The sequence below is a fragment of the Mustela nivalis genome, assembly GCF_964662115.1.
Source record: "Mustela nivalis genome assembly, chromosome: 1".
Classification (NCBI taxonomy): Eukaryota; Metazoa; Chordata; class Mammalia; order Carnivora; family Mustelidae; genus Mustela; species Mustela nivalis.
The window spans coordinates 194,677,366-194,705,136 of record NC_139020.1 but is presented as its reverse complement, the minus strand read 5'-3'; the positions used below and the strand labels follow the sequence as shown (position 1 = coordinate 194,705,136).

Genomic DNA, 27,771 nt, shown 5'->3' with positions numbered 1-27,771 from the left:
CAACAGGGTGCCAATGCAATTCAGTGGGGGAAAGAACAGTCTTTTGAATAGAAGGTGCTGGGACAAATGAGCATTCCGTGTGGAAGAATGAATGTAAATTCCTACCTCACACCTAATTCAAGTATACAAAAATATATCCAAAATGGATACATTTAGATTTAAGGGCTGAAAGTATAAAATTCTTAGATGAAAACACAGGTGTTATGGCCTTGGATTAATGCTTTCTTAAACCGTAAGAGACTCTTAATCTCACAAAACAAACTGAGGGTTGCTGGGGTGAAGGGGGTAGGGAGAGGGTGGTGGGGATATGGACATTGGGGAGGGTATGTGCTATAATGAGTGCTGTGAAGTGTGTAAACCTCGTGATTCACAGACCTATATCCCTGGGGCTAATAATACATTATATGTTAATAAAAAAAAAGTTAAAAAAAAAAAAAAGGCAGACAACTGGACTTAACCAAATTAAAAACTTTGTCAAAGGACATTATCATGAAAGTGAAAACAATCCACAGAATGGGAGAAAATATTTGTAAATCATACACCTACTTTAATGTCTAAGATTATATTAAAAAATCTAACAATTCAACAATAAAAAAACAGGTAACCCAATTAAAAAATGGGGTAAGGATCTGATTAAAAAGTTTTTCAAAGAAGGTATGTGAATGGCTGATAGACACACAAAAAGATGTTCAACATCACTAATCATCAGGGAAATAATATTCAAAACACAATGAGATACTACTTCATACCAACAAGGATGGCTATCATAAAAACAAAAACGGAAAATAAATGTTATTGAGAATGTGGAGAAATTACACTTGCAGATTTCTAGTGCAAATGTGAAATGGTATAGCTGGTTTGGAAAACAATTTGGTGGTTCATCAAGAAGTTAAATATATAGTTACCACGTGGACCAGCAATTTCATTCCTAGGTACATACCCCCAAAATGAAAATACTATGTCCACATAAAAACTTAAACATGAATGTTCACAGCAGCATTCTTTATAATAGCTATAAAGTGGAAACAACCCAAATGTCTAGCAATTGATAAGTGGGTAACTAAAACATAGTATACAAATGTAACGAAGTATTACTTAGCAATGGAAAGAACGATGAAGTGATACATGCTGCAACATGAATATATTAATAGCATCATGCTCAGTGCAAGATGCCAGTCATAAAGGACCACATCTGTGTGATTCCATTTACATGAAAAGTTCAAAATAGGTAAATTCACAGAGACAGAAAGTAAGCCAGTGCTCCTAAAATGGGGAGACTAGGGGCAAATGGAGTGACTGTTCACTGAATGTGGTCATGGCGGCACAACTCAGAATACAGTAAAAACCATTAAATCATACACTTTGAGTGAAATGTATGGTATGATGTGAATTTCACCTCAGTAAAGTTGTTGCATAAAAATTGCTGGCTCTAAATTAAGGTGTCTACTCTTACCAATGAAAACAACAACAGCGAAAAACTAACCTTGAACACTTGAGAACCAGGCTCATTGTAAGTTTTGGCATTTTTTGCTAGGAGATCTATATCTTTGGCCATTGCATGAATACTCTTGTAGCTTCCATTCTAGAGTAAACAACAAAATATAGCAGTTCCTCTTAACTGAAAGTTAATCAGCAAGACCTTTAAGAAAAAAAGAACTCCACATATTTTTAAATTCTCACCATATTCAAAGACTTTATTGGAATATACACGTATGCACAATATATAAAGTCATTTTCTCTTCTATAAACTACAACTGTCCATTTACACACAAGTTTTTGAGATACGTAACAATCAGAGCTATGTTAGTTTCACAAAAACTTACAATTTTTAAAAGATCAAATAATGTAAAAGTTTTTAATTCAGCAAACACACAGTGTCAAGCACTGTTCTAAGTGCTTCACGAATACTAATCCATTAAGGATTGTAAAGTAAAGGTGAATTAAGGGTGTGAAGTAAAACCCCTCTAGTTTTACAGACCACTTCAGATAAAATAGTCTAGCACAGAGGTTAAACTCTTTGAGTACCTACTATGTACTAGGCTCTGTGTTAGAGCTGCCATATCTTAAAGCTCACTCGATCCCAAATAATCCAGGGAAACTGAGAACTGCCTTCAATTTTCAAAGAAAAGGAAGGAGGAAGACACTCTAAGCAGAAGTTATACAGGGTTAACAAGAAGGACACAGAAACGAACAGACACATTCTAAAGAGACTGAGAAAACCAAATTAAGTGGAGTAGAGGGTGGAGGAAGGAAGAACCATAAGCAAAGGCTGTATAGTAAGGACAAATGAGGCAAAATCCAGACAGCCAGGCAAAGGTGAGTAGCTGGTGATTTGCCAAGTGAGGATATCCAACAACTGAGCACACTCTGTTTATCTTTTTTTTTTCTTAAAGATTTTATTTTTAAATAATCTCTACACCCAAGGTGGGGCTCGAACTCACAACCCCAGGATCAAGAGTTGCATGTTCCGCTGACAGAACCAGCCAGCCACCCTGAGGACCCTCCATATTTGGAAAAAGTCCTAGTACAGGTAGTAGGGAAGAACCTACTTTCCACAACAGAGGGTACAAGTAAGTGGATAACAGCACTGCTAGCAGCCTGGCAGCCAGGGCAAGGGGAGGTAATCCGTGCTCGAGGGAGTCTTGAGAGACTAAAGTGAGGGCAAGAGAATAGAGAAAATGCATTCCTAACTCCCGCAAAGGGCAATAAAGCAGAGGGGAGCAGTGGACATCCAGGATCCACAGTGGCAAATGGCACTGGGAACGGCAATGTCACCACAAAAAGACTATGCATGACCTCAGCTGTGCCATGATGTCCCTGAGTTCTGCCTACTTCCCTACAGCTCGTTCTCCTGCCTGCCTTCTGAACAATTGTATGAGCTATCTGTACTCTTTCCACGGATTCCCCTTCTGCTGGAGTTATTCAGAGCTGGTTTCTGTTGTACTGTTAAAAGAAACTGTGATTTGCTAGCGGAGGCACTAGAAAACAAGTGACAAGGCTCTGGGCTGTGGAACAGAAAGGAAGAATAAAATAGAAAGAATGCTAGGGTCAGGAAGCAACATGCAGAAAGGACCAGAGAGCCCTTCATCAGAGAGGCAGGAGAGACTACTACAATAATTTGGACAGAAGAGGACAAGATCTTGCTTAGGATGATGGCAGAAGGTGCTTCTATGGAGCTTGTGGAAGGAAGAACAGACAAGATAAGGAAAGAGGTCTCAGAGAGAAGGCTGGGGTTGGGGTTGGGGTGTATATACAGATCTGACCTGAACTGCAGTATCACAAAAACATCTTCCCCCAAGGTAGATGTTAGAAACCCCAGGGATTTAGGTTCTAGGAGACTAAGTCATTAGTAATAGCAGCTAGGGATCTACCTTAAAAACCAGGTGATACATTAGAGAATCTGTATTTTAACATTCTGTGAAACTGTATTATGGTACCAGTAATTACTACACTGTCACTGTTCACTGCTCTCCTACAATTTTAAAGCCAAGGAAGTTTCTCCCTCCTGGCAAACCACTTGCCTTCAGTCTCGTTTCTTAATGAGACAATGTGACACATTAAATTTTCCTCTTTCCTTTATCTACTGGGAGCCCCAAACCCTCCTTACTCTGGGAGGAACCCTAACTCACACTAACCAAGGCCACATCCCATAGGTGCTCTGTAATGAGTAATGCTTCATCCATTACTCCTGCCCCCTCCGAGTCTGCGAACTGGTCACCCAGCATATAGCAGAGGAAGCAGGCAAGTCGCCTGACCGAAGCGATATAGCTAGTAAGGAGCAGAGCTAGGAAGACAACCCATGTCGGTCCAACTCTAAAAACTGGATTTCTGGTAAAATATAGCTCTTTCTCCCTATACCTTCCTTAACCTCTAATCGCCAAGTTTTAAATTTCGTCATTCATTCAACTCAATAAACATCTATTGAGCACCTACTCTGTGGAGAGGCAGTAACAGTGCAGAGGTTAAGAGCACAGACTCGGGAGTCAGAATGTCTGGATTCAAATCCCAACTCTTCTCCTTACTAGCTGCTGACTTGGGCCAGTGACTTACCAGCTCGGTGCTTCGGTTTTTCTCATCTGTAAAACAGGAATAATAACGGTATCTACCTCAGGGAGTGGCTATCAGAATTAACAGTTAATACATACAAAGCAGTGAGAACAGAGCAGGCACCTGGCAATGCCAAGTGAGTGTTGGCTGCTGCGACTGCTGGGGCTACGGGGAGGAAGGCACTCAAAGAGAACAAGGCCTCTGTTTTCACTGACCTTACCCTCTAACATATACTGAGGGTAACTTACTCTGAGATATCCTAAAACTATTTGGAAGCAGATAAGAATAAACAACAAAGCTTTATTGCTAATGGGACTTTCACAACTAAAAACGTCTATGGCCAGTGCTTTTTAATTTTTGTCCTAAGAGCAAGATTTACAACGCCAGTGAAAATTCTGCTTTCCTCCCTAGAGATAAAATGCAAAAGGGACACTATGCAAAAGGGACACTATGCTACCTCCTCCAAACCTGTAATCAGTTTTACCACTCCACTTGTTTATTATATTGTTAATAACCCCTTAGAAAGACATCGCTTCTGTTTCCTAAAAGCCTCTACAAAAGATCTCAGGCTGAACTGCCCTAAAACACATATGGTTACATGTGGTTATCTTCGTACCTGTATCCTCTGAGCAATGGTCTTGAGATCTATAGGCTCCTTAATTATTGCATAATAGTCTGGATATTGCTGGAAGACAAAAACCGGGGCATGATAAATAAGAGAAAGTATCCAGGAAATGAGAAACAAGGAAGGACACTGACAATCTGTTAATCAAATGAACAGCTCTGTCAGATGCAAGGCTAAAGACACAGCTGTAAAGCACTGGTTTGTTATAGATGAAGCAGAAAGAATTTGATTTTAACAAGATTTATGAAATACACAACAGCACGTTGTACAAGTTTATAGGTAGTATTCGGTAACTGCCATTATCCAACACTATAACTTAATGTTTTAAAAAATTCTAAATTCATAGAATCACACAGTTTAAAATTTAAGGTTCTAACATATTTATCCCTGAAAACGAAATAGAAGAATGTTTTTGAATGTTCTTATAAGCTCTTTTAATTTTTCAACTTAAATCACACAATATTATCCTATTTCATAGAAAAAAATTTTTTTAAATATTTTATTTACTTTAAAGAGAGAGAACACGCACCTGTGAGTAGACAGGGGGTTGGGAGGAAGGAGTTGGGGTGGGGAGAGGGAGCGGGAAAAAGATCTCAGGCTGATTCCACGCCAACTGTGTAGCCTGACACAGGGCTCAATCTCACAACCATGAGATTATGACCTGAGCCAAAAAAGAGTTGGATGCTTAAACCAACTGAGCCACTCAGGCGCCCCTCATATAAAATTCTTGTGGATCTTAAACTGCATAAGGTTGCAAGTTTGTTAGCTTCATGTTTAACTTAATGCTTCTACTTATTTTGGTCAAATTAATTTTTTTCAAACTAAAACACATTAAGTGAAACCACATTAAAGAATCAAAGTAAAAGGTGTGCCTGGATGGCTCAGTCAGCTAAGCATCTGCCTTTGGTTCAGGCCATTATCCCAGTGTCCTGGGATCAAGCCCGGGCTTCCTGCTCAGTGGGAAGTTTACTTCTCCCTCTCCCTCTGCCTCTGCCTCCTCCTCCTAGCTCATGCCCTGTCTCTGTCTCTCATTCTCTCTATATAATAAATAAATAAATAAAATCTTCAAAAAAAAAAAAAACCCACAAAAGGTAAAATTATAAGCACTCTCTGATTTCTTATCAAATATTAGCTCATCACAAGAAAATAAGTAAAGTATGCTAGAGGAATGTTCTTGAAGAGTTTCACAAAGTCCACAGTGCAGGGACGCCTGGATGGCTCAGCTGGTTAAGTATCTGACTCCTCAGTTCAGTTCAGGTCTCAATCTCGGGATCGTGAGATGGCGCCCCGTGTCAGGCTCTGTGCTCAGCGGGAGTTAGCTTGAGATTTTCCTTCAACCTCTGCCCCTCCTCTGAATGCGTGCCCTCTTTCAAATAAATAAAATCTTTGAAAACAAAACAAAACAGGGGCTCCTGGGTGGCTCAGTGGGTTAAAGCCTCTGCTTTTGGCTCAGGTTCTGATCCCAGAGTCCTGGGATCAAGCCCCGCACCAGGTTCTCTGATCAGCGGGAAGCCTATTCCCTCCTCTCTTTCTCTGCCCTCCTCTCTGCCTACTTGTGATCTCTGTCAAATAAATAAATAAAGTCTTTAAAACAAACAAACAAACAAAACAAAAACCAAAAAAACAATGCCCACACTGTATTCACTGCCCCAAGTCTTTTCTACAGGTTTGGTTCCTTGGAAGAAACAAATGAAGCTGACCAAAAATAAAAAAAACCCAAAATCTTGCCATTTGCAACTACATGGATGGTACTAGAGAGTATTATGCTGAGAGAAATAAGTCAATCAGAAAAAGACAATTATCATGCTATCTCTCTGATATGAGGAATTTGAGAGGCAGGGCAGGGGGACATGGGGAAAAAATGAAACAAAAAAATGAAACAAAAAAAAAAAAAACCAAAAAAATGAAACAAGATGGGACTGGTGAGGGAGACAAACCATAAGAGACTCTTAATCTCAGGGAACAGAGGGTTGCTGGGGGCGAGCGGGGGAGGGATACGGTGGGTGGGTGATGGACACTGGGGAGGGCATGTGCTTTGGTGAGTGCTGTGAACTGTGTAAGCCTGATGATTCACAGACCTATACCCTGAAGCAAATAATATATTATATGTTAATAAAAAAAAAAGTTGGTCTCCTATGTGGGCTCTCAAAGTTCTCCCAACCTGTTCAAGTCCTTGAAGCCCAAACAACAACAAAAAGCAGGAGACTACAGCCTTCACCCAGTTACTGGGCTAAAGGCATGATCTCAGGGATGCTTCCTCTCATCTCATTCCTCAGCTTACCCTTACTTTCTTAACCCTACTCTTTTCTTTGCTTGGATCAAACCCGTTTTCTGCCCCCTCTCTATCAATTCTACTTCAGAAGACAAATTATAGCAAGGCCACCCTGGCTGGGGTGGACTGTAATCTCAGCTGTTGGGTCTACATATTCACAATCCCCCCCTTCAGCCAATTCAGCTTGGGAAAGGCTCATAAAGGAAAGGTAAAAACTGCCCTGCCCTCCCAATCTCAGTCCTTGCTGACTTTCAAACTGTCACATCCCGAGGGACCAATGGGAACCTGCTTTTTCCAACCAACTTTTGCTACATAGTATTCCCAAAAGCTCTCCTGGAATGAAGGAACAGGATATTAAACATGTTTGTTAGTTAGTTTTAAAAATAAGCTCCACACCCAGCATGGAGCCCAATGGGGGGCTTAAACTCATGATTCTGAGATCAAGCCCTGATCTGAGATCAAGAGTTGGGACGCTTAACTGACTGAGCCACCCAGGTGCTTCAGGATATTGTTTTATTGCTCCAAGTCACCCTTGGTGGCTTGACCACTGGTGATGATCTCCTGCAAAATAAGAGTAGGTCTTGAATAAAGACTATACTCCTTTCTTATATATTTTTTAAATTGTGGTCAAATATACAAAAAATTCACCGTTTAGTCATTGTAAGTGTGTGCTTCAGTGACATTAAGTACTTTCACACTATTGTGCAACCATGGTCATCATCCAGCTTCTAAACTTTTCATCCTCCCAAACCGAATCTCCAGACCCACTGAACAATAACTGCCCCCTCTCTCTTCCTGCCAGTCCCTAGAAACCACAATTCTACTTTCTCTATGAATCTGAATACTCTGAGTACCTTCTACAAGCGGAAACATGCACTATTGGTCCTTCTGTGACAGGCTGATTTCACTTACTATAATGTGTTCAGGGTTCATTTTAGCATGTGTCAGAATTTCATCCTTTTTAATTTATTTTAAATTAAATGAAATAAATATTTCATTTATGTATTTGAGAGAGAGAATGAGAGAATAAGCAGGGGTAGGGGCAGAGGGAGAGGGAGAAGCAAGTTTCCTGCTGAATAGGGAGTAGAATGCAGGGCTTGATCTAAGGACCCTGCGATCATCACCTGAGCCAAAGGCAGACTCTTAACTGAGCAAGCCACCCAGGTTCCCCCTCATTCTTTTTCTAAAGGCTGAAAAATACTCTACTGTATGTATATACCACATTTCATTTATCTAGTCATCTACTGAGGGCCATCGGGTTGCTCCCATGTTTTAGCTCTTTTGAATAATACTGCTGTGAACATGGGTGTACACATCTCTTTGAGCTCCTGCTTCCAATTCCTTTGGGTATGTACCCAAAGTGGAATTGTTGGATCATAGGGTAAATCTGTATTTAATTTTTTGAGGATTCATCATACAGTTTTCCTTTTCTCTTAAAATTTAAACCATATGACCAATATAATCACTGTATTTTTCTAATCAGATCCACACTTAGAATAGCAGTGGTCATATATGCTTTCTTTCTTTCAACTTTTTTTTTTAACTTTTTTTTTTTTTAAGATTTTATTTATTTATTTGAGAAAGAGGCAGTGGGAGAGAGCATGAGCGAGGAGAAGGTCAGAGGGAGAAGCAGACTCCCCGTGGAGGTGGGAGCCCGATGCAGGACTCGATCCTGGGACTCCAGGATCATGACCTGAGCAGAAAGCAGTCGTCCAACCAACTGAGCCACCCAGGCGTCCTCTTTTTAACTTTTTAAAGTAAAGTCTACACCCAACATGGGGCTTGATCTCATGACACCAAGATCAAGACTTGCATGTTCCACCCTCTTAGCCAGCCAGGTGCCCGTCTGCTTTACTTCTAATGTGGTAACTGTCCTACAACTAGTCAAGACACTTCTCTAAATAACCAGTCGTGTCGATGACTGATGGGGAAAACTGCATGCCGCTCATCAGTCACTAAGCATTTCTTGCACACCAGTGGCATGCTGGATTCCAACTAAATGGCAAGGATACAAAAGAAAATGGGACATAATTGTTCTTAAATTCAGGGATGTGGGAAGGAGGTAGATAAAAAGTAAATCATCACAATGGAGTTACATGCGACAGTGAAGTACTTCTAAAAGTATATCCTTGTCTAGAAATACAAGAATGCGGAGGCCATCAAAATGTTTGTGGTTCCATGGATTACAGGACTTTAGTGATGTTCACTGCCTTTGGGTTATGAAGCCACAAGAGGCCCTGCCATTTTCAAAGGGTCTCACTTGTCTAGAAAACCTCTTCCTCTTTGGGGTAGATGAGTACTACTAGATCTCTCTCTTCTCCATCACCAGGAGATCAGAACTAAAAGAGGAAGAACTCATTTATATTCTCATTCTGTCTCCTGAGCAAAGAGAATGTTTCTTCTCTTTTACAAATAAAAGGCTTAGTTTACGTACTTATTTTGTTATTTTAAGAGTCACCAAGATTGGAAACAACCAAATGTCCATGGGCAGATAAATGGACAAATAAAATGTGGTATATGCACAAATGGGAGTATTTACTTAGTTTTAAAAAGGAAGGAAATTCTGACACATGCTCCAACCTGGATGAACCCTGAATAAATGATGCTAAATGAGATAAGCCAGATACAAAAGGATATTGTATGAGTTCTCTTATGATCAGGTACTTAGAGCAGTCAAATTCATAGAGAACACAGAACGGTAGTTGCCAGAAGCTGGGGCTGAGAGGGAATGGGGAGTTATTGGGTTTTTTGTTTGTATTTTATTTTTTTACTTTATTTTATGGGGAGTTATTGTTTAATGGATACAGAGTTTTAATTAAGCAAACAGACATACAATACAAATATACTTACCTCACTGAACCATACACTTACAATGGTTAAATGGTAAATCTTATATATATATTTTACAATAAAAAACAAAAACCAAACAGTAAGAATAACCAATCAAAAACAATTTTGTTTTAAATTCACAACCTTCAGGCAAGATAAAATGGTAGAACATGTCCTATGTGCTTGCTGCTGTGGCCTCAAGGAGGGTCACTTGGCAGCCTCCAAATGCCTTTATTTACTAAGAATAAATTTTCTGAAGTACTGAAAAATGAAAACCATATGAAACAAAAACACACTTTAACTCCCCTGTTTTTAATTGCATCACTTACCACTTTAGAAGGCAGTTTCTGAAAAAGTTCACTGATGAGACGTCCTGATGGATTTGTGGCTACAACTATGGCTTCAAGAAGCTGCTCCAGGATCTCCTTCAAGTAACTTGGAGAAGACTGGGAGGAGGAGGTTAGCAGGAAGGAGAGAAGAGAGAGAATGACTGTGAGAGAAATCCAAACATCAATGCTAAAATGTTAAAATTAATTCAAAAAGCAATTATAAACAGTACTTATTTAGTACTGTTCACTTATTTAGTATTATTCAATAATACCACAGAAACGCTCTGATGCGGACATGGGGCTTGCACCCCTGGAATGGCATACATGAAACTAAGGAGGCTCCTTATGTTACCTCAGCAACTAAATTCCTTGGATCAGGTCCTTTTACTGAAGTCTATTCCACAGTAAACACTGTAACAGTGAAATTCAAGTGCCATATGTATGAAATGATGGAAATGCAAACCTTCTTAGGCTCTGAGCAACTGAGACAGGGAAAACATATCCCAAGATACCTGACTCTCTACATCTGCTCTTCCTAACTACTGAAGTCTGAATATTCTGGTAGAACAAGGATGCATGTAAAGCTGCAAATATATACTTCTACCCATGGGGTGGCTCTATCAGATGTAATGACAGAATTCTAGCTATCTCAAAAGCAAATAAAGATCATATCAAATAATGCACATTACTTCTGCCCTGTAGACTGGCTGACTTACTCCTACCTTATTTACTGTTTCCACATGGGAAAGTATATGCCCCAAACAGTACTTGGCCAGGCAAGATCTGAGTCTGAAGCTGGTTTTTACAGTGAGCAATGGCATGTTTGCATCAAGAGTTACAGAAAATGGGTGTGCCAGGTGGCTCAACTGTTTAAACACCCGACTCTTTTGATTCTGGTCATGATCCTGGGGTTGAGAGATTAAACCCCATGTAGGACTCTGCAGTCAGCAGGGAGTCTGCTTGAGATTCTCTCCCTCTGCTCCTCCCTGACACGTTCACTCTCTCCCTAAAATAAATAAATAAATCTTAAACAAAAGAGTTATAGAACCATGTTCTGTGCATACAAAAGAAAGGGTAATGGTATTTCTGGCTTAAACCACAAAAGCATTGGTCTTTGTGTCCTCATCTAACAGGTCTTTTGTATTTAGTACAGTCTCAATTTTAAGGTCCAACATTAACTCCACAGAGAGAACATTAACATCTCTTGAGCCGAGCACAGTGCCTGGCAATAACAAACACATAACAAATATTTAACAAATAAAACGTGATTCTCTGAGAGTTTCCAACTACATAAGCTTAGAGAACCAACAAAACAGACTAAAAATACCCATGCTTAAGTCATTTACTTCCTGGCTAAAACACAGTACCACAGAGTTAGTTTCAAAAAGAGCGGAGTTATATTCTGCAGCCAAAATTCCTTTCCTCCCAACCCAAACAGCTCCTCCGGAAACACGTGTTGCAGATGACATGCAACATGTGCTACAGTGTGCGAATGCACTCATAAAACCTATTTCCACAACTGGGAAGGCTCTAAGGAAATCATTTTGAATTTAAAAATGAGAAGCGGGGTGCCTGGGTGGCTCAGGGGGTTAAAGCCTCTGCCTTTGGCTGGGGTTGTGATCTTGGGGTCCTGGGCTCAAGCCCCGCATTGGGCTCTGTGCTTAGCTTCCTCTCTCTCTCTGCCTGCCTCTCTGCCTACTTGTGCTCTCTCTCTGTCAAATAAATAAATAAAATCTTAAAAAAAAAAGAGAGAGAAGCTTGAAAATACCCTCCCCATTCACAAGAACTTAGGGCCAAGAAGAAGCCTGGGAGGTATAAACATGAATGTGCAAGATCCTCCCAATTTCTTTTTTTTTTTTTTTTTTTAAAGATTTATTTATTTATTTGACAGAGAGATCACAAGTAGACAGAGAGGCAGGCAGAGAAAGAGAGAAGCAGGCTCCCTGCTGAGCAGAGAGCCCGACACGGGACTCGATCCTAGGACCCCGAGATCATGACCTGAGCCGAAGGCAGCGCCTTAACCCACTGAGCCACCCAGGCGCCCAGATCCTCCCAATTTCTTACCAAAAAAACACAGGCAAGTCCTAAATGCAGGTGGTTTCATTTTTTGACTAGAACCTTGGAGGCCTATAAGACGACTGAGCCCTCTGCCCAAGAAAGCATGGGGTAAATCGCTGTTCCTATATTAATACCGGAGAGTAAAATTCCAGGGAATCCCTAGTTAATTGCCTTCTACCTAATTCTAATCATTTAACTGCCAGAAAGAAGTGACAAGGTACCCAAGAGCTACATTTTGAGAGTCCAAGAAGTAGTTACTTTCTTTTTTTAATAGAAAGAGAGAAACTGAGAGCATGTGGGTGTGTGTGTGGCAGAGAGGCATAGGGAGAGGGGAAATCTTAAGTGGACTCCGTGCTGAGCAGAGAGCCCAATGTGGAGCTCCATTATCATGACCTGAGCCGGATGCTTAACCGAATGAGCACCCAGATGCCCCGAAGTATTTAAATTTTTGAGAAATTCACCTAGCATTTCTTTTCTCTGTGTTGAAGTTTCAGGAGAAGGCCTATTGAGGTTTACTTAGGGAAGAAAGGGGAACGCTCATCTTTAGGTGTCTCACTATTTAGCTACAGAAGAGCAATGTCCTTACTTTTATTATCCTTCTTCCTCTAATTAAACATGTGCTCGTTCATCAAGTGTTTACCAGTACCTACACACCCCTCACAGTCTAGATGCCAGCAACAGGTGAATAAGGTGGTATTTTCTGTGCAGCTATCATTCTCTTTGGAAGAAGAAAGAAAGTAAACATGCAAACAGATAAACAAGTTATTTAACATATAGTAACAAAAAACTGAGGACCACAGAACAGAGTGATGTGATGATGGGAAAAGACGGGTACAGGGCAAACAATTTAGACAGGTCATCAGGAAAGTCCTCTCCTAGCTGTCTTAATTTTAAGTGATGTTAGAATCATGAAAAAGAGCCAGTCACAGAAAGAGCCAAAGGAAGCGTATGTTCCAAGCAGAAGAGCAACTGCAAAATCCTAGGGGCAAGAGCACATCTGGCATGTTCTGGGAACAGCAGCAGTACAAGCTACAAAAAATATTTCTAAGGTGATTCCAATGACTCTCCAACATTTAATCACAATACTGCCTACTGTTCTGTCTCAATCCAGCAAAACTGGAACAGTCCTTGATAATATGAAGGTTCTCCTTAAAACTGAATAGGAAATATGCATTAATGTAAGAGCAACGCATGAAAACAACCACTCATGGCACTCAATGTCCAGGATGTCCTAGGATCTCTTATAATCGGAGTGGGGATCTCTGGTCATATGCCCCCTTACCCTCCTAGTTACCAACACCACACCACAGGAAACCCAGTTGCCCATAGCAGCACAGAAGAAATCACAGGTAGGGGGGCCTCGTCCACTCTCACAAAGGTCCATCTTACTCATTCCAGCTGCACACTTACTCCTTCGGTCACTGTGCCTTGATTGTCTTGCCCATCTTCATCATCATCTTCGTCATCTGCTTCTCCTTTTTGAACAAACTCATTTCTTGTTCTAAGGTACAAATCCCAGAGTTTGCAAGCAGCTTTATATTCAGGAGAATCTGGCTGTACAAATGAACAAAGACAAAAGAAAATACTTTAGTATTTTATTGTAAATAAATAGTAAATAAATAGTATTTTATTGTAAATCAACAACTACTTTTAAAGCATTCTGTTCCAGCAGAGACTAGCATTCTAAGACATCGATGCTGAAACTCCTACAACAAATTTAGAAATCTTTATGATTAAAAGATACATGAGTCCCAATTCCTCTTCTGAGAAACAAAGCATATGTTTTAAAGGCATTCTGAAATCATATTATTTTATTTATTTATGACCTATTATCTCATTACATTAAGATCTGAGGCAAAAGATAAATGATTTGTTAAATTAACACTAACAGAGATGCCTGGGTGGCTCAGTCAGTTACGTGTCTGCCTTTGGCTCAGGTCATGATCCCAGGGTCCTGAGATCAAGTACCCCACTAGGCTCCTTTTTCAGTGGTGAGCCAGCTTCTCCCTCTACCTGTTGCTCCCCCTGTTTGTGTTCTCTCTCTGACAAGTAAATAAATAAAATCTTAAAAAAAATTTTAACCCTAATTACTCATACATGAACATACGCAATTTAAAAGGTAAGCCCCGGGGCGCCTGGGTGGCTCAGTGGGTTAAGCCGCTGCCTTGGGCTCAGGTCATGATCTCAGGGTCCTGGGATCGAGTCCCGCATCAGGCTCTCTGCTCAGCAGGGCGCCTGCTTCCCTATCTCTCTCTCTCTGGCTGCCTCTCCGTCCACTTGTGATTTCTCTCTGTCAAATTAATAAAAAAAAAAAAAAAGCTTTAATAAAAGGTAAGCCCCAGTTTACGGGCTGTAAGTGTAAAGGGTAGAAGCTAACAATTGTTCTACTATCACTTCTATTTCTAAGCTATTTACTACTTTAGTTAAAGACTTCTTTTCTTAAAGTATAATAGGGATAAACTCTAACTGAAACTTTCCAGTAAAAGCAATGCTGGAAGCAATGTTAAAATAAACAGTGGGGTGTCTGGGTGGCTCAGTCGTCAAGTGTCTGCCTGCAGCTCAGGTCCCAGAGTCCTGGGATCGAGCCCCACATCAGGCTCCCTGTACAGCAGGAAGCCTGCTTCTCTCTCTCCCACTCCCCCTGCCTGTGTTCTCTCTGACAAATAAATAAATAAATTTTTTTAAAAAATAAACAATAAATAAGTAAAACTAAACTTTCAAATCCATCCAGGTGCTGCCAATAAGGAGAAAGCAATCCTCAAAAGAGCAAGAATAGAGTAAAAGCAGGAACCCAGATGACCGAGCAGAACACGGAAGTGGATGTCCACTTGAGGGCTTCTGTAAGGTAAGATAAACCTAAAGCTTTAGTTTTCAAAGCTCTCTGAAGCTGCAGGGAGAGGAGATAAAGGTCAGAGCCCACCAGAAGCTGGGACTCCAAACACCACACTTGCAGCCTAAGCAGGAATTTAAAAACAATTCAGTTTCTGTGATGCCTGGGAACAACACTACCCACTTCATCCTCCACCCTGCTCAACCTGTGTTTATCTCCAACCATAACACTGCAGGGAGAGGAGAGGCATGGGATGATTCTCCTCCGAGAAATCATCATACGCTAGCCCTAATAAAGACAGGCCAGGTGCCTGGGATAAGCAACACACTACCCTGAATGAACCCCATTTCAAGCTAAGCCTCAAACAATCTCTAGAGATCAAGTTCCAAGAAATGTGAGCTCAAGGTTAAATTTCATGAAACACAAAAGAATGAAACCACACAAAAAAGCCAGCAGAAATAACCACAAAATCAGACATGCAAGTATTTCAGATTTGGGAATTATGCCATAGTATGAAAAATGAGTATGTTGAACATTTTTAAAGAAACGATGGGATTGAAAAATAGAAGCAAATTGCAGGAAACCCTGAACAGAAAACTTCCAAAATATGAAAAATACAAATATTAGAAGTAAGAACTCAACAGTGTGGTTTAAGAGCAGATTTCAAAGAAAAGTAGAAGAACTAAAGAAATTACATAAAAAGTGGGGCGCCTGGGTGGCTCAGGCATTAAGCGTCTTCCTTCAGCTTGGGTCATGATTCCAGGATCCTGGGACAGAGCATCAGGCTCCCGGCTAACGGGAAACCTGTTTCTCCCTCTCCCACACCCCTGCTTATATTCCCTCTCTCTCTTTGTCAAATAAATAAATAAATAAATAAATAATCTTTACAAGAAAAAAAAAAAAAGAAAAAGAAATTACATTATAAGCAACAAAGGCACTGAAAAGGGGACTATGAAAGGTTAGGAGAGACAGAGACTTGAGAGGGCTCTAGCAGAACACACAATCCGAGTTCTAGCAGGACACTTTGGCTGGGGCAGCATACAAAGACAGAACAGCTGCAAACTTCTCCAGGCTGTTAAAAAACATCAATCCAAAGATTCAGAAAGCCCTACAGTTCCCAGACTATACTAATAAAAGGATATTCATATCCAGACACATCACCGTGAAACTGTAGAACACAAGAGACAAAAGGAAACCAAAGACAGCCAGAAAGAAAAGATAGCTAACCTTTAAAGGAACTAAAATTATATTGACAGAAGACTCCTTGATGGCAATAAAAGAATAAAGAATAGGGACAACTGGCTAGCTCAGTCAGAAGGATATGAGACTTCTGATCTCAGGGGCTATGAATTCGAGCCCCAGGTTGAGTATAAAGATTACTTAAAATAAATAAATCAACTGGGGCGTCTGAGTGGCTTGGTCAGTTAAGCATCTGCCTTCAGCTCCGGTCATGATCCTGGAGTCCTAGGATTGAGCCCTGCACTGGGCTCCCTGCTCAGTGGGAAGCCTGTTTTCCCTCTCCCACTCCCCCTGCTTGTGTTCCTGCTCTCCCTGTCTCTCTGTCAAATAAATAAATAAAGTAAAAAAAAAAAAAAGAATAAAGAGTAGATTAAAAATCTGCCACAAAAGGGGTGCCTTGCTGTCTCAGTCAGTGGAGTGTATGACTCTTCACCTCAGGGTTGTGAGTTCCAGTCCCATGTTGGGTGCAAAGATTACTTAAAAATAAAATCCTTTTTTTAAAAAAAAGGTTCATTTATTTAAGAGAGAAAGAGGGAGAGAGAGAATGCAAGCAGGGGAAGGAGCAGAGGGAGAAGGAGAAAGAGAATCCTCAAACAGATTCCCCACTGAGTACAGAGCTCATGTGGGGCTTGATCCCAGGACCCTGAGATCATAACCCAAGCCAAAATCAAGAGCCGGATGCTCAACCAACTGTACCACCCAGGCACCCCAAAATAAAATCCTTTTTTAAAAAATCTGCCACAAAAGAACTAAAATACAAAATATCAGTAGCATAAATAGATCAGAGTTGAATTATTCTAAGGTCTTTTTTGTGTTGTTTAAAAGGAGGTTTAAGATGCTGATTATCAGCTTTTGACTTTGGTAAATTAATTATATACATTAAAGCTTCCTAAATAAGATCTAAAAGATTATCAACAGATTTTACAACGCCCATAGAAAAGAGAAAGTAAGAGGGAATAGCAAAATGAAACAAAAAGAAGGCAGAAGGAAAAACAAGAAAAAATATTACAAGAAGAGATAAAGAGAAAGTAGAAATGTAAATGACAGGAATACATCCAAACATAACGTCATTACTGAAACTGTAAATAGATGAAATTCCAATTAAAAAGATTAACACCCGTATTAATAGAAATTCAGGCATACACTATTTACAAGAGATGCACTGGCACCAAAAGGTGAAGGAAAAGAATGGAAGAAAAATAAATTAGGTAAACACAAAAATAAAATCTGTTAGAACTATATTAATATCCGAGAAAACAGACTTCAAACAAAAGACATTACTGATGACACTACATAATGCAAAAAAAGTACAATTTACTAGGTCAATACGACAATTGTAAACTTGTATGCTCCCAGTTGGGAGTTTTAAAATACATAAAGCAAAGATCAACAGAGTTATAAGGAGAAACAGACAAATTCATCATCAGAGCGAGAGATTTTATTTTATTTTTTTAAGATTTTATTTATTTATTTGGCAGACAGAGATCACAAGTAGGCAGAGAGGCAGGCAGAAAGAGAAGGAAGCAGGCTCCCGGCTGAGTAGAGAGTCCTGGGTCCTGGGATCATGACCCGAGCAGAAGGCAAGAGGCTTAACCCACTGAGCCACCCAGGCGCACCCAGAGTAAGAGATTTTAAAACACCTCATTTGGTAAATAGTTTGTACAGATAAATCAGTAAGGATATAAATGATTTTAACAACATAATTAACAAGCTAGGTGTGATGAACACATGCAGAATCTTGTATCCAATGCCCAGCCACCCTTACTCTAGTGACAGAATTGACAGCACCTTTATTCATGATAGCTAAAAAAGAGAAACAACCCAAATGCCCATCAGCTGGGAAACGGATGAAGGAAGTGTGGTACAGCCATATAATAGCACATTATCCAGTCATAGAAAGGAATGAACTACTTCTTTGTTACAAAATGGATGAACCTCAAAGACATGCACAGTGAAAGGAGCCAGTCACCTAAGGCCGGATAGTATTTGATTCCATTATATGCAATGTGCTGAAGAACAAATCCACAAGGAAAGAAAAGGTGGTTGTCAGAGGCAGGGAGGAGGTGAAATGGAGAGCACTTGTTAATGGGTATGGTTTTCTTTTTTGAGGAAATGAAAATATTCTGGAGTTAGGTATTATGTATTAGTGATGGCTGCACAACTTTGTGAATATGCCAAAACCCGCTGAATTCTATACTTTCTAATAAATAAGTAAATTAATTAATTTTAAAGTAGGTTCCATGCCCAGTGTGGAGCCCAATGCAGGCTTGAATTCACAACCCTGACATCAAGACCCGGAGATGATGTCAAGAATTGGACGCTTAACCAACTAAGCCACCCAAGCACCCCTGAATTCTATGCTTTAAAAGACTACGTGACAGAAGGGAAGCGGGTAGAGGGATGGGGTAACAAGATGATGGGTACTAAGGAGGGCATGTGTTGTGATGAGTACTGAGCGTTGTATGCAACTAATGAATCGCTGAACACTATTATCAAAAACTTATGATGTACTATATGCTGGCTACCTGAAAATTTTAAAAACTAGCATTTGCCAAATAAATAAATAAAGACTGTGAATTTATTCTCAATTAAAGAAAAAAATACATATACATATTACACAATATTAAGAACAAATCTAATGACACTGCAGAATCTTAACAAAAAAATTCTAAAACTTTGCTGAAATAATTTAAAGAAGCCTTACATAAATGATGACACATCAAATTTAGAGACTGGAATAATCGATAGCACCATAATGTTAATTCTCCAAAATATGACTGATCCACAGAATCCACGCAATTCCAATAAAACCTCCAATTTTTTTATGCTTAACATATAAATAGATAAGAAAAGGGCCGAGAATGATCAATAACCAGTACATTCCTTACCTGATAAAAAATTATAAAGCCATAATAACTAAGGCAAGAATAAAATAGTCGAGTAACAGATAAACTTGCCAAAACTAAAGGGCCAAAAAGGGACCTCCCGTGAGTACATGAAAATGGTGGGAGCACTGATGGTGCAGACAAATGTGGAGAGGATGGCCACTTCAAGGTGCTGCTTATTCCTGTTAGGAAACAAAACAGAACCCTACCTCACAGAAGATGTAAAAACCAATCTGAGCTGCCTTAAAGGCTTGTATATGAAAAACAAAACTATTAAACTTTTAGAAGAAAATATAAGAGTGTCTTATAATCTTCGGATAAAAGGGATTTCTGCAACAAGACACAAATGACAAACCACAAAGTTAAAAAGCAATGATTTTGATTATATTAAAATAATCTTTTATTCATCAAGACATCACGAAGAATGAAAGCCTCATAGCGGGAGAAGATACATTTAACCAATAGAACCAGAGAGGATTAGTATCTAGAATATATAAAAAAAACTTCTAGGGACACCTGGGTGGCTCAGTGGGTTAAAGCCTCTGCCTTCGGCTCAGGTCATGATCTCAGGGTCCTGGGACTGAGCCCCACATTGGGCTCTCTGCTCAGCAGGGAGCCTGCTTCCTCCTCTCTCTCTGTCTGCCTCTCTGCCTACTTGTGATCTTTGTCTGTCAAATAAATAAATAAAATCTTAAAAAAGAAAACAAACTTCTGAGATAGATATGAAAATGACAAACAACTCAAGAGAAAAATGGGCAAAAGATTTGAACAGACACAAAAGAAGTAAAAATGGCATCACGCTATATGAGCCTTCAGTTTCTTTCTTTTTCTTTTTTTTTTTTTTTTAAGATTTTTATTCATTTATTTGACAGAGATCACAAGTAGGCAGAGAGAGGGGAGGAAGCAGTTCCCTGCCGAGCACAGAGCCCAACGCGGAGCTCGATCACAGGACCCTGAGATCATGACCTGAGCTAAAGGCAGAGGCTCAACCCACTGAGCCACCCAGACGTCCCTTTCAGTCTCTTTCTTAAAGAAACAAACTCAAACCACCAAATGAGAAAACACTACTTACCTCCTAGAATAATAAACAGTGAACAGCCTAACTATTATCAAACTGGATACTGTCCAAACGGGATGCTTTCTTACCTTGTAATAGGCCTTTGCATTGTTAAAAAGCAGCTGGAAGTCAGCCGTCAGCAGATTAACATCATCATACTCTTCCATTTTTAGCTTTTGTTGGATTTTCATCAAATCAATGGGCTGTGAAACCACTTCATAATAGTCTGGTTGATTTCTGTTGTAATTTTTTTAAAAGGGTATTAGTCCAAAGCCCATATAAAGTTATATTTCAAGACTACTTGTGGTCATGCCCAACATTCCAAGGTACAGAACATACTAGACTTATTCCCATTATTAGAACTAAAAGAGAGCAACAAAAGCCAGGTGCATCTGCAAGCTCTTTTCTAAGTATATATTAGCAACATGAAAACCTAACATAACATCTGTGATGGATATTTATATGCTAAATATTTAAGATTTAGGGCACCAGAACTAAAACAATGTCACCCAGTATCTTCTGCAAATGAAAATAACTTACCTTTTGTAGAGTTCAACAGTGGCTGAAAAGAGATTCACATTTCAAAGCTCTCTACAAACTTACAAAATGGATTGTCTCTTCACTTAGTGACCACACAACTTTTTCTGCCAAGTACTATCAAGTGTCTATTATATATACTGCTCTAATATCAATTATTAAACTTATAGAGGAGAAAGATAAGGTCATTGGCACAAGGAGCTTACCAAAGATAAGAGGGTATAAGGGATAAGGCATAAACATGACCAAACTATTAAAAAAACAAAACAAAAACCCTAACACATAGGTATGATAAATAAAAAAATCAGGACATTGATTATCTCTTGAGGGGAGGGATAATTAGGGTCACACAAGAAACTTTAAAGGTGGTTATAAATGAGAATTTCTTTCTTTTTTTTTTTAAAGGATTTTACTTTTTTACTTTATTTATGTGAGAGAGAGAATGAGAGAGAGAGAGCATGAGAGGGGAGAAGGTCAGAGGGAGAAACAGACTCGCTCCTGAGTAGGGAGCCTGATGTGGGACTTGATCCCAGGACTCCAGAATCACGACCTGAGCTGAAGGCAGTCATCTAACCAACTGAGCCACCCAGGTGCCCCATAAGTGATAATTTAAGTTGGGTTTTGGGTTCATGGATGTTTATTATTATTAATCTGTTTTTTTCTTATAAAAAATTTTTATTTAAATTCAATTAATTAACACATAGTATATTTTTAGTTTCAGAGGTAGGTGGAGCTCAGTGATTCATCAGTTGTATGTAACATCCAGTGCTCATTACGTCACTTGTTCTCCTTAATGCCCATTACCACCTGGGGCTTTTTTCAAATGGAATTTCATGAGACAAGTAAACCTCCTGAAAAATTATTTCAGTAACTATTTCTCTCAATTCTCCCTCAGGGGTAGGTAGTTAACTCCATTCCAGAGGTATAAGAAATAAATTATTACATACAAAGAATGTCATGTCATTAAGGCTTTAAGCTCTCTTGGGACCTTGGCTGACATGTTATAGCCATATATGTAGGATATAGTTAATTTTTAAAACCTTTGTTATTCTGACACAGAATCTGCAAGAAAGAGATAAAGCGTGTTTTCTGAACCATTTGAAGGTCAGCTGCTGACATGAGGTCCTATTGCCCCTGAATAATTAAGTATTTCCTATAAACGAGGATCACAGCTCAACCACCAAAATCAGGAAACTGGTAACTGTTCCAAAAGTTCTGTAACTGTTCTCAAAGTGTCCTTTATAGCCAAAGGATCAAGCCCAGAATCGTGTGCTGCACTTAGTTATATCTCTTTAGTTTCTTTTGTTCTGAAACAGGTCCTCAGTCTTTCCTCAACTTTTAGGGTCTTGATACTTTCAAGTAACTATGGGCCAGTTGTTTTATAGGGTGTCCCTCAATTTAAGTTTGTCTATTTTCCTGACGAATGAACGCAGGATGCGCTTCAGCAGGACTGTGACAGAAATGATGCTGTGCTCATCATACTGTCTCCTATCAGGTGGCACACGATTTCAACTTGTCCCAGTATTTTGGGCGAGGCTCATGCTGATCGCTGATTACAGTGGTGTCTGCCAAGCTTCTCAACTGACCAAGTTATTGTTTTTCTCCCTGTACTTTATGGAGTGTTACCTCCAGACTATGAGCCCATTCCTAATCAATTTGCTCATTTATTTAAATCAATATGGATCCCCAGATTCCTACTTGGAAGTCATTAAAACCCATGACATTAATTATTCTGATGCTCCAAGTGCTCAAAGATGGGCCAGGAGGCGTCCTCACAAGATGGTTTGTATTCTCTACATGCTTCTGACATGCTCCCATCACCCTCTGAACAGTTGCTTACTTTTTGGCAGCCTAAGATGGTAAGGTTCATCTTATACTTTCCTTGCCCTTAAAATCAGTGATTTCCCCAAAGAACTCTAGTTCCTTGCAATGATAAATGGTATTTAAAAATGAAGTCTGAGGTGCTGGATGTGCTCACATATACTGGTGTGTTACTGCTCTCAGGCCGTCTAAATGGACAAAGCTAGGGACAGACATACTCATTTATATCTACATTTCTAGTATCTAAATATGCTGGGAAACATGAATTCACACCAACATTTCTAATTCCAATCCTACACCACAGAGTTTGATCTACTTTCCTTTTTCTGCTTGTACTCCCTTTCTCAGATAATGAGAAGCCCGAGTCCTATTACTGACAATGTATTTACATACATGATTGGCCTTCTGTGTATAACCCATCTCCTCTTGCTGCTATCTACCTCCACCCCATAATGCTTCTCCTCTCCTCACTAAGGCTATGACCCCTTGCCCTGGGCTAGGCCACACCCCATGCGGACCACTGACCCATGACAGACCACTGCCACCACTACATCATCCTCCCTCCGCTTAGGCCTCAGCATGCTGTGCCAGGAAGTCCTTCAGCATAAACCCCGTTTACCACGCCCAGGTTCTGACAATCCGTGATGTGTGATATTGTTACTACCCACAACCCTCCCCACCACACCGCACCACCTGTCTTCCCAACAGATGCCAAGTTTGCTCAGTCTCACCTAATGCTTTTGGATTAAATTCTTTAGGAAGGGAAAAGAAAAGGAAAAATAGATTGAGTTTTTTTTAAAAAGCTCTTATCAATTATTTATGATTTTAGTGAACTATGAAATTAAGTATGAGGAGTAAAAGGAGTACTCATTCTGCTATTTGGAGAAAGTACAGGAACATAAAGGTCTTGGTGAGTAATAACAAAGGACCATCCAGGCCTAATGCTGCTGTTGTCAGTGGTGCCAAGGGACCTTCTCAGGGTGAGCTTTAGGGCTTTGTTAACCTGATGTCCACGTGGCTCTCTCCACCTGGGCCCGATGGGCCATAGTCCACTCTGCTCCTTGCTGAGGCTGGACCTCAGCAGCCTCTCAGGCTTGGGGGATTATCTGTAGACAACTGAGAACCCAATGAGGACATGACCCTCAGAAGAACATTCTCTCCCAGAAGCTCTGTGAGAGGGCTCCTTGCAAACATTTTCAGACCTACCACAACAACAAAAGGGAGATCAGAATCCCAACATTCCACTCTACATGATAAGGTCGACACAAGGGCCTCTGCTTTTCAAAGTAAAAGAGTTCTACTAATTTTTCCCACCTAAATCAACATGCAAAAAGAGCATAAGATAATAAAAGTTGTCCCTGCCGCATCCAGAGATAAAAGCACTATTAGTATTCTTCCCGACCTCCACGCCTACGTATACACAAACAGAATTGTGCAGGTACACGTTCTTGCCTGAAGAACAGCTTTTCTCCTTCAACAAAAGGCGAGGGCACCCTGCCATGATATGGCCGCTGAACAGCCAAATCACAACTGATACTTAGAACCAGGTAAGCGAGAAATACTGGGCCTGATATGCAGAACCTGCTGGCTACCCCCAAACACATTTTCCTTTATCCCCAGGATGGCAGCATTCTGAGCTGCTATGTGACTACTAATGAGCATCTTCTCAGCCTTGCTGCAGCTAAGTCCTGGCCAATACAAGAGCTGAAGTGTACCATATCCAGGTCATATCCTTAACATGCCTTCTTCACCCAGGGGCTGGAAGACAGCTATGGTGGTGAGCCATCTCAGACCATGTAGACAGGAGTGACACCCCAAGGACAGCAGAGGAAAGAGACGGTACCCAGGCCCTGACGACTTTAAAGAACAAAAGTTTTATTTGAGAACAATTTTTCTTTTTTCAACCACTGTTAATTTGGATGTCTTAGCATAAGTAGCTTAATAGACTAATCAAAACAAAGTCTCAAATGCTCAAAGATTCACAGTTGTGTACCTCTGAGAATTATGGCTTCCCACAAACTCTTAAGAAAACATACACTTTCCACAGAGGAGTACAGGTGCCCTCAGGCACGGCACTGGGGGAGGGCAAGCAGTGCTCACAGGGTATCGCAGTTTGGAGGCTAGAAGACAGTGCACTAGCTCCCCAAAACCTGCTGGTGGGAAACAGGCAGCAGAGGGCAGTACTTTTCTACGAGGAGTTTGTGTAGTCCAGTATGCTGCTGCTCCTCTCTACAGCATACTGGTTAAGAGCACAGGTTCTATAATCAGAAAGCCTTGAGTATACATCTTGGTTATCCTTTAGTAGTTCTGAGAACTTGTGTAAAAGTTCTAATCGATAAACCACAATAATAATACATTAATACTTCTCAGGTTTAAACAGTATAAGGAAGTGCTTGACATTGTGTCTAGCATGTGGTAAACAATAAATATTTTATTATCATATGCTAATTAAAGGACAACTTTTAAAAGACCGTTATGATAAACCAACTGAAATCTGGAGACAGTTACCTCATTTTAAAAAGAACCTTTCTTTTCTGGCCATGACTAATTCACATCCTTTAATTCAAGATGCTGATACTGCATTCTTAATGGCTCTGCTCTGTGGGGTGAAAAGTCTGACTTGAGCTCCACCTTTATCCACTGTGGCATCAACAATCACGAATGGATCTAGATCTTTAGTTAACTCATTGTACTCGTTTCCTAAAGCTGCTGTCACAAATTACCACAGACTTAAGGGCTTAAAACAACACAAATTTTATTATCTTACAGAAGTTCCAAATGGGTCTTGCTGGGGTAAAAAGCAAGGTGTTGGTGTCCCTTCTGGAGGTTTTAAGGAAGAATCTACTTCCTCATCCTTTCCAGCTTCTAAAGGCTGCCTGCATTCATTTGCTTGTAGCCCCCTTCCTCCATCTTCAAAGTCAGGAGTGTAGCATCTTCAAGTCCCTCTCTAACTCTGACTCTTCTGCCTCCCTCCTCCCTGTTTAAGGACCCTTACACTGAGCCCATCTGAATAATTCAGGATAATCTCTCCAAGTCAAAGTTTAGTTGATAAATTTAATTTTTCTCTAGCATGTAATCCAACATATTCATAGATTCTAGGGGTTGGAACATGGACCTACTTGGGGGCCATTATTCTGTCTACCACACTTCAGCATGTTTTCAGAATAGCTACAACTGACAGAGTAGTGGGGAATAGTGATGCTATTTTGATAGCAAGAGAGGAAAGAAGATCTAGTCAGGGAGAACACAGCCTCTACAGGGAGGTGTGTACAATGTGCATATTGGGCCAATAATTTGTTTTGCTTCACTGGACCATGGAAGTCAAGCCCAAAAGTATGGGGACAAAGAGAAAAAGCAAAATGAAAATAACGATTGTGGGCTCTGTATATTTCAAAAACTGATTCCTTTTAACAATGATGGCTACAACTTCACTGCTATGTTAAAGACTGTAAGTAATTTTTAAAAATATGCTTCATTCTTAAGGACATAAAGAAGAACATAATAAACCCAAAATAAGCAAGAGGAATGAAATAATATACAAAGCAGAGATTAAAACAAAAACAAGGACAATAGAAAAAAAAAAAAAACAATAAAGCTAAGAGTTGTTTTTTTTAAAAGATAAACATAATTGACAAACCCTTATCTGGATGAACTAAAAAAAAAGAAGACTCATATGAAATCAGAAATGAAAGAGGGGACATTACAACTAATGCCACAGAAATAAAAAGGATTATAAAAGAATACTATGAACAACTGTATACCAATAAAATAGACAATCGAGAAGAAATGGATAAATGCCTAGAAACACACAACCTATCAAAACTGAGTATGAAGAAACAGAAAACCAAAACAGACCTCTAATTAATATAGAGACTAAATTGGTAATCAAAAGAACAACTAAAGGTTACCTGAGTGGAGATGGTAAGGGGAAGGGTGAAAAAGGTGATAGGGATTAAAGAGTATACTTATTGTGATGAGCACAGAGTAATATACAGAATTGTTGAATCAGTATATTGTACACCTAAAACTAATTTAACACTATGTTAACAATATCAGAATTAAAAAAAAAAAAAAAAAAATCTCCCAGCAAAGAAAAATCCTGGACTTTTGGCTTCACCAGCAAATTCTAGTGAACACCTGAAGAACTAACATTAATCCTTCTCAAACTTTTCCTGAAAAATTGGAGGAAAAAGTTACTTATTTTGTGAAGCCACCAATACCCTGATACCAAAGCCAGCAAAGACACTACAAGAAAAAACTACAGACCAACATCCTTTATGAACGCTGATATAAAAATCCTCAACAAAGTACCAGCAAAATGAATTGAGCAGCATATTAAAAGGATACACTATAAACAAGAGGGATTTATTCCTGGAATTCAAGGATGATTCAACCTATGAAAACTGAGAAAGTAATACATCACAGTAACAAATGATGGAAAATAACCAAGTGATCATCTCAACTGCTACAAAAAAGAATCTGACAAAATTCAGTAATAGCCTTTCATGATAAAACTCAACAAATTAGGTATAAATGGAAAGTACCTCAACATAATAAAGGCCATACATGAAAAGCCAACAGCTATCATCATACTCAACTTGGTGAAAGACTGAAAGCTTTTCCTCCAAGTTTAGAAATAAAACAAGGATGCTTGCTTGCACCACTTCTTTTCAACATATTACTGGAAGTCCTAGACATATAGTTAGGCAACAAAAAGAAAAGGCCTCCCAACTGAAAAGGAAGAAGTAAAATCATCTCTGTTCATGGATGACATGATCTCATATAGAGAAAACACTAAAGGTTCAAAAAATTTAACAGCAGAATAAGTGAATTCAGCCAAGTTCCAGTATACAGAATTAACACACACAAAAATCAGTTGCATTTCAATATACTAACAGTGAACAATCCAAAAAAGAAGAAAACAATTCACAACAGCATCAAAAAGAATAAAAACTTACAAATAAACAAAAAGGTGAAAAACTTGTACACCGAAAACTACACATTTCTGTTAAGAAATTAAAGACACAAATAAATGGTAAGATAGCTCATGTTCATGGGGTAGAAAAGTTACATATTGTTAAGACACCAATACTCCCAAAGCTATCTAAAGATTCAGTGCAACACCTATCAAAATCTCAACAGCACTTTTTGCAGGAACAGAAAAATCCATCCTGAAATCCATATGGAATTTCAAAGAGCCCCAAATAGCCAAACCTATCCTGAAAAAAAACAAAGTTGAAGA

The 27,771-nt window shown here is 39.5% G+C and overlaps 1 protein-coding gene across 50 annotated transcripts in view; it reads right to left on the bottom strand.

The window, feature by feature from the left end:
• Positions 1 to 27,771, bottom strand: part of PBRM1 (polybromo 1) — a 128,294-nt gene that overhangs the window by 91,820 nt on the left and 8,703 nt on the right. For all 50 annotated transcript variants that reach the window (XM_082701028.1, XM_082701052.1, XM_082701067.1 and 47 more), the window contains 5 exons: positions 20,261 to 20,408; positions 13,571 to 13,714; positions 10,103 to 10,219; positions 4,664 to 4,732; positions 1,484 to 1,582 (listed from right to left, as the gene is read on the bottom strand). In XM_082701028.1, coding sequence (XP_082557154.1) covers positions 1,484 to 1,582; positions 4,664 to 4,732; positions 10,103 to 10,219; positions 13,571 to 13,714; positions 20,261 to 20,408 — 577 coding nt within the window. The remainder of the gene's footprint in view (positions 1 to 1,483; positions 1,583 to 4,663; positions 4,733 to 10,102; positions 10,220 to 13,570; positions 13,715 to 20,260; positions 20,409 to 27,771) is intronic.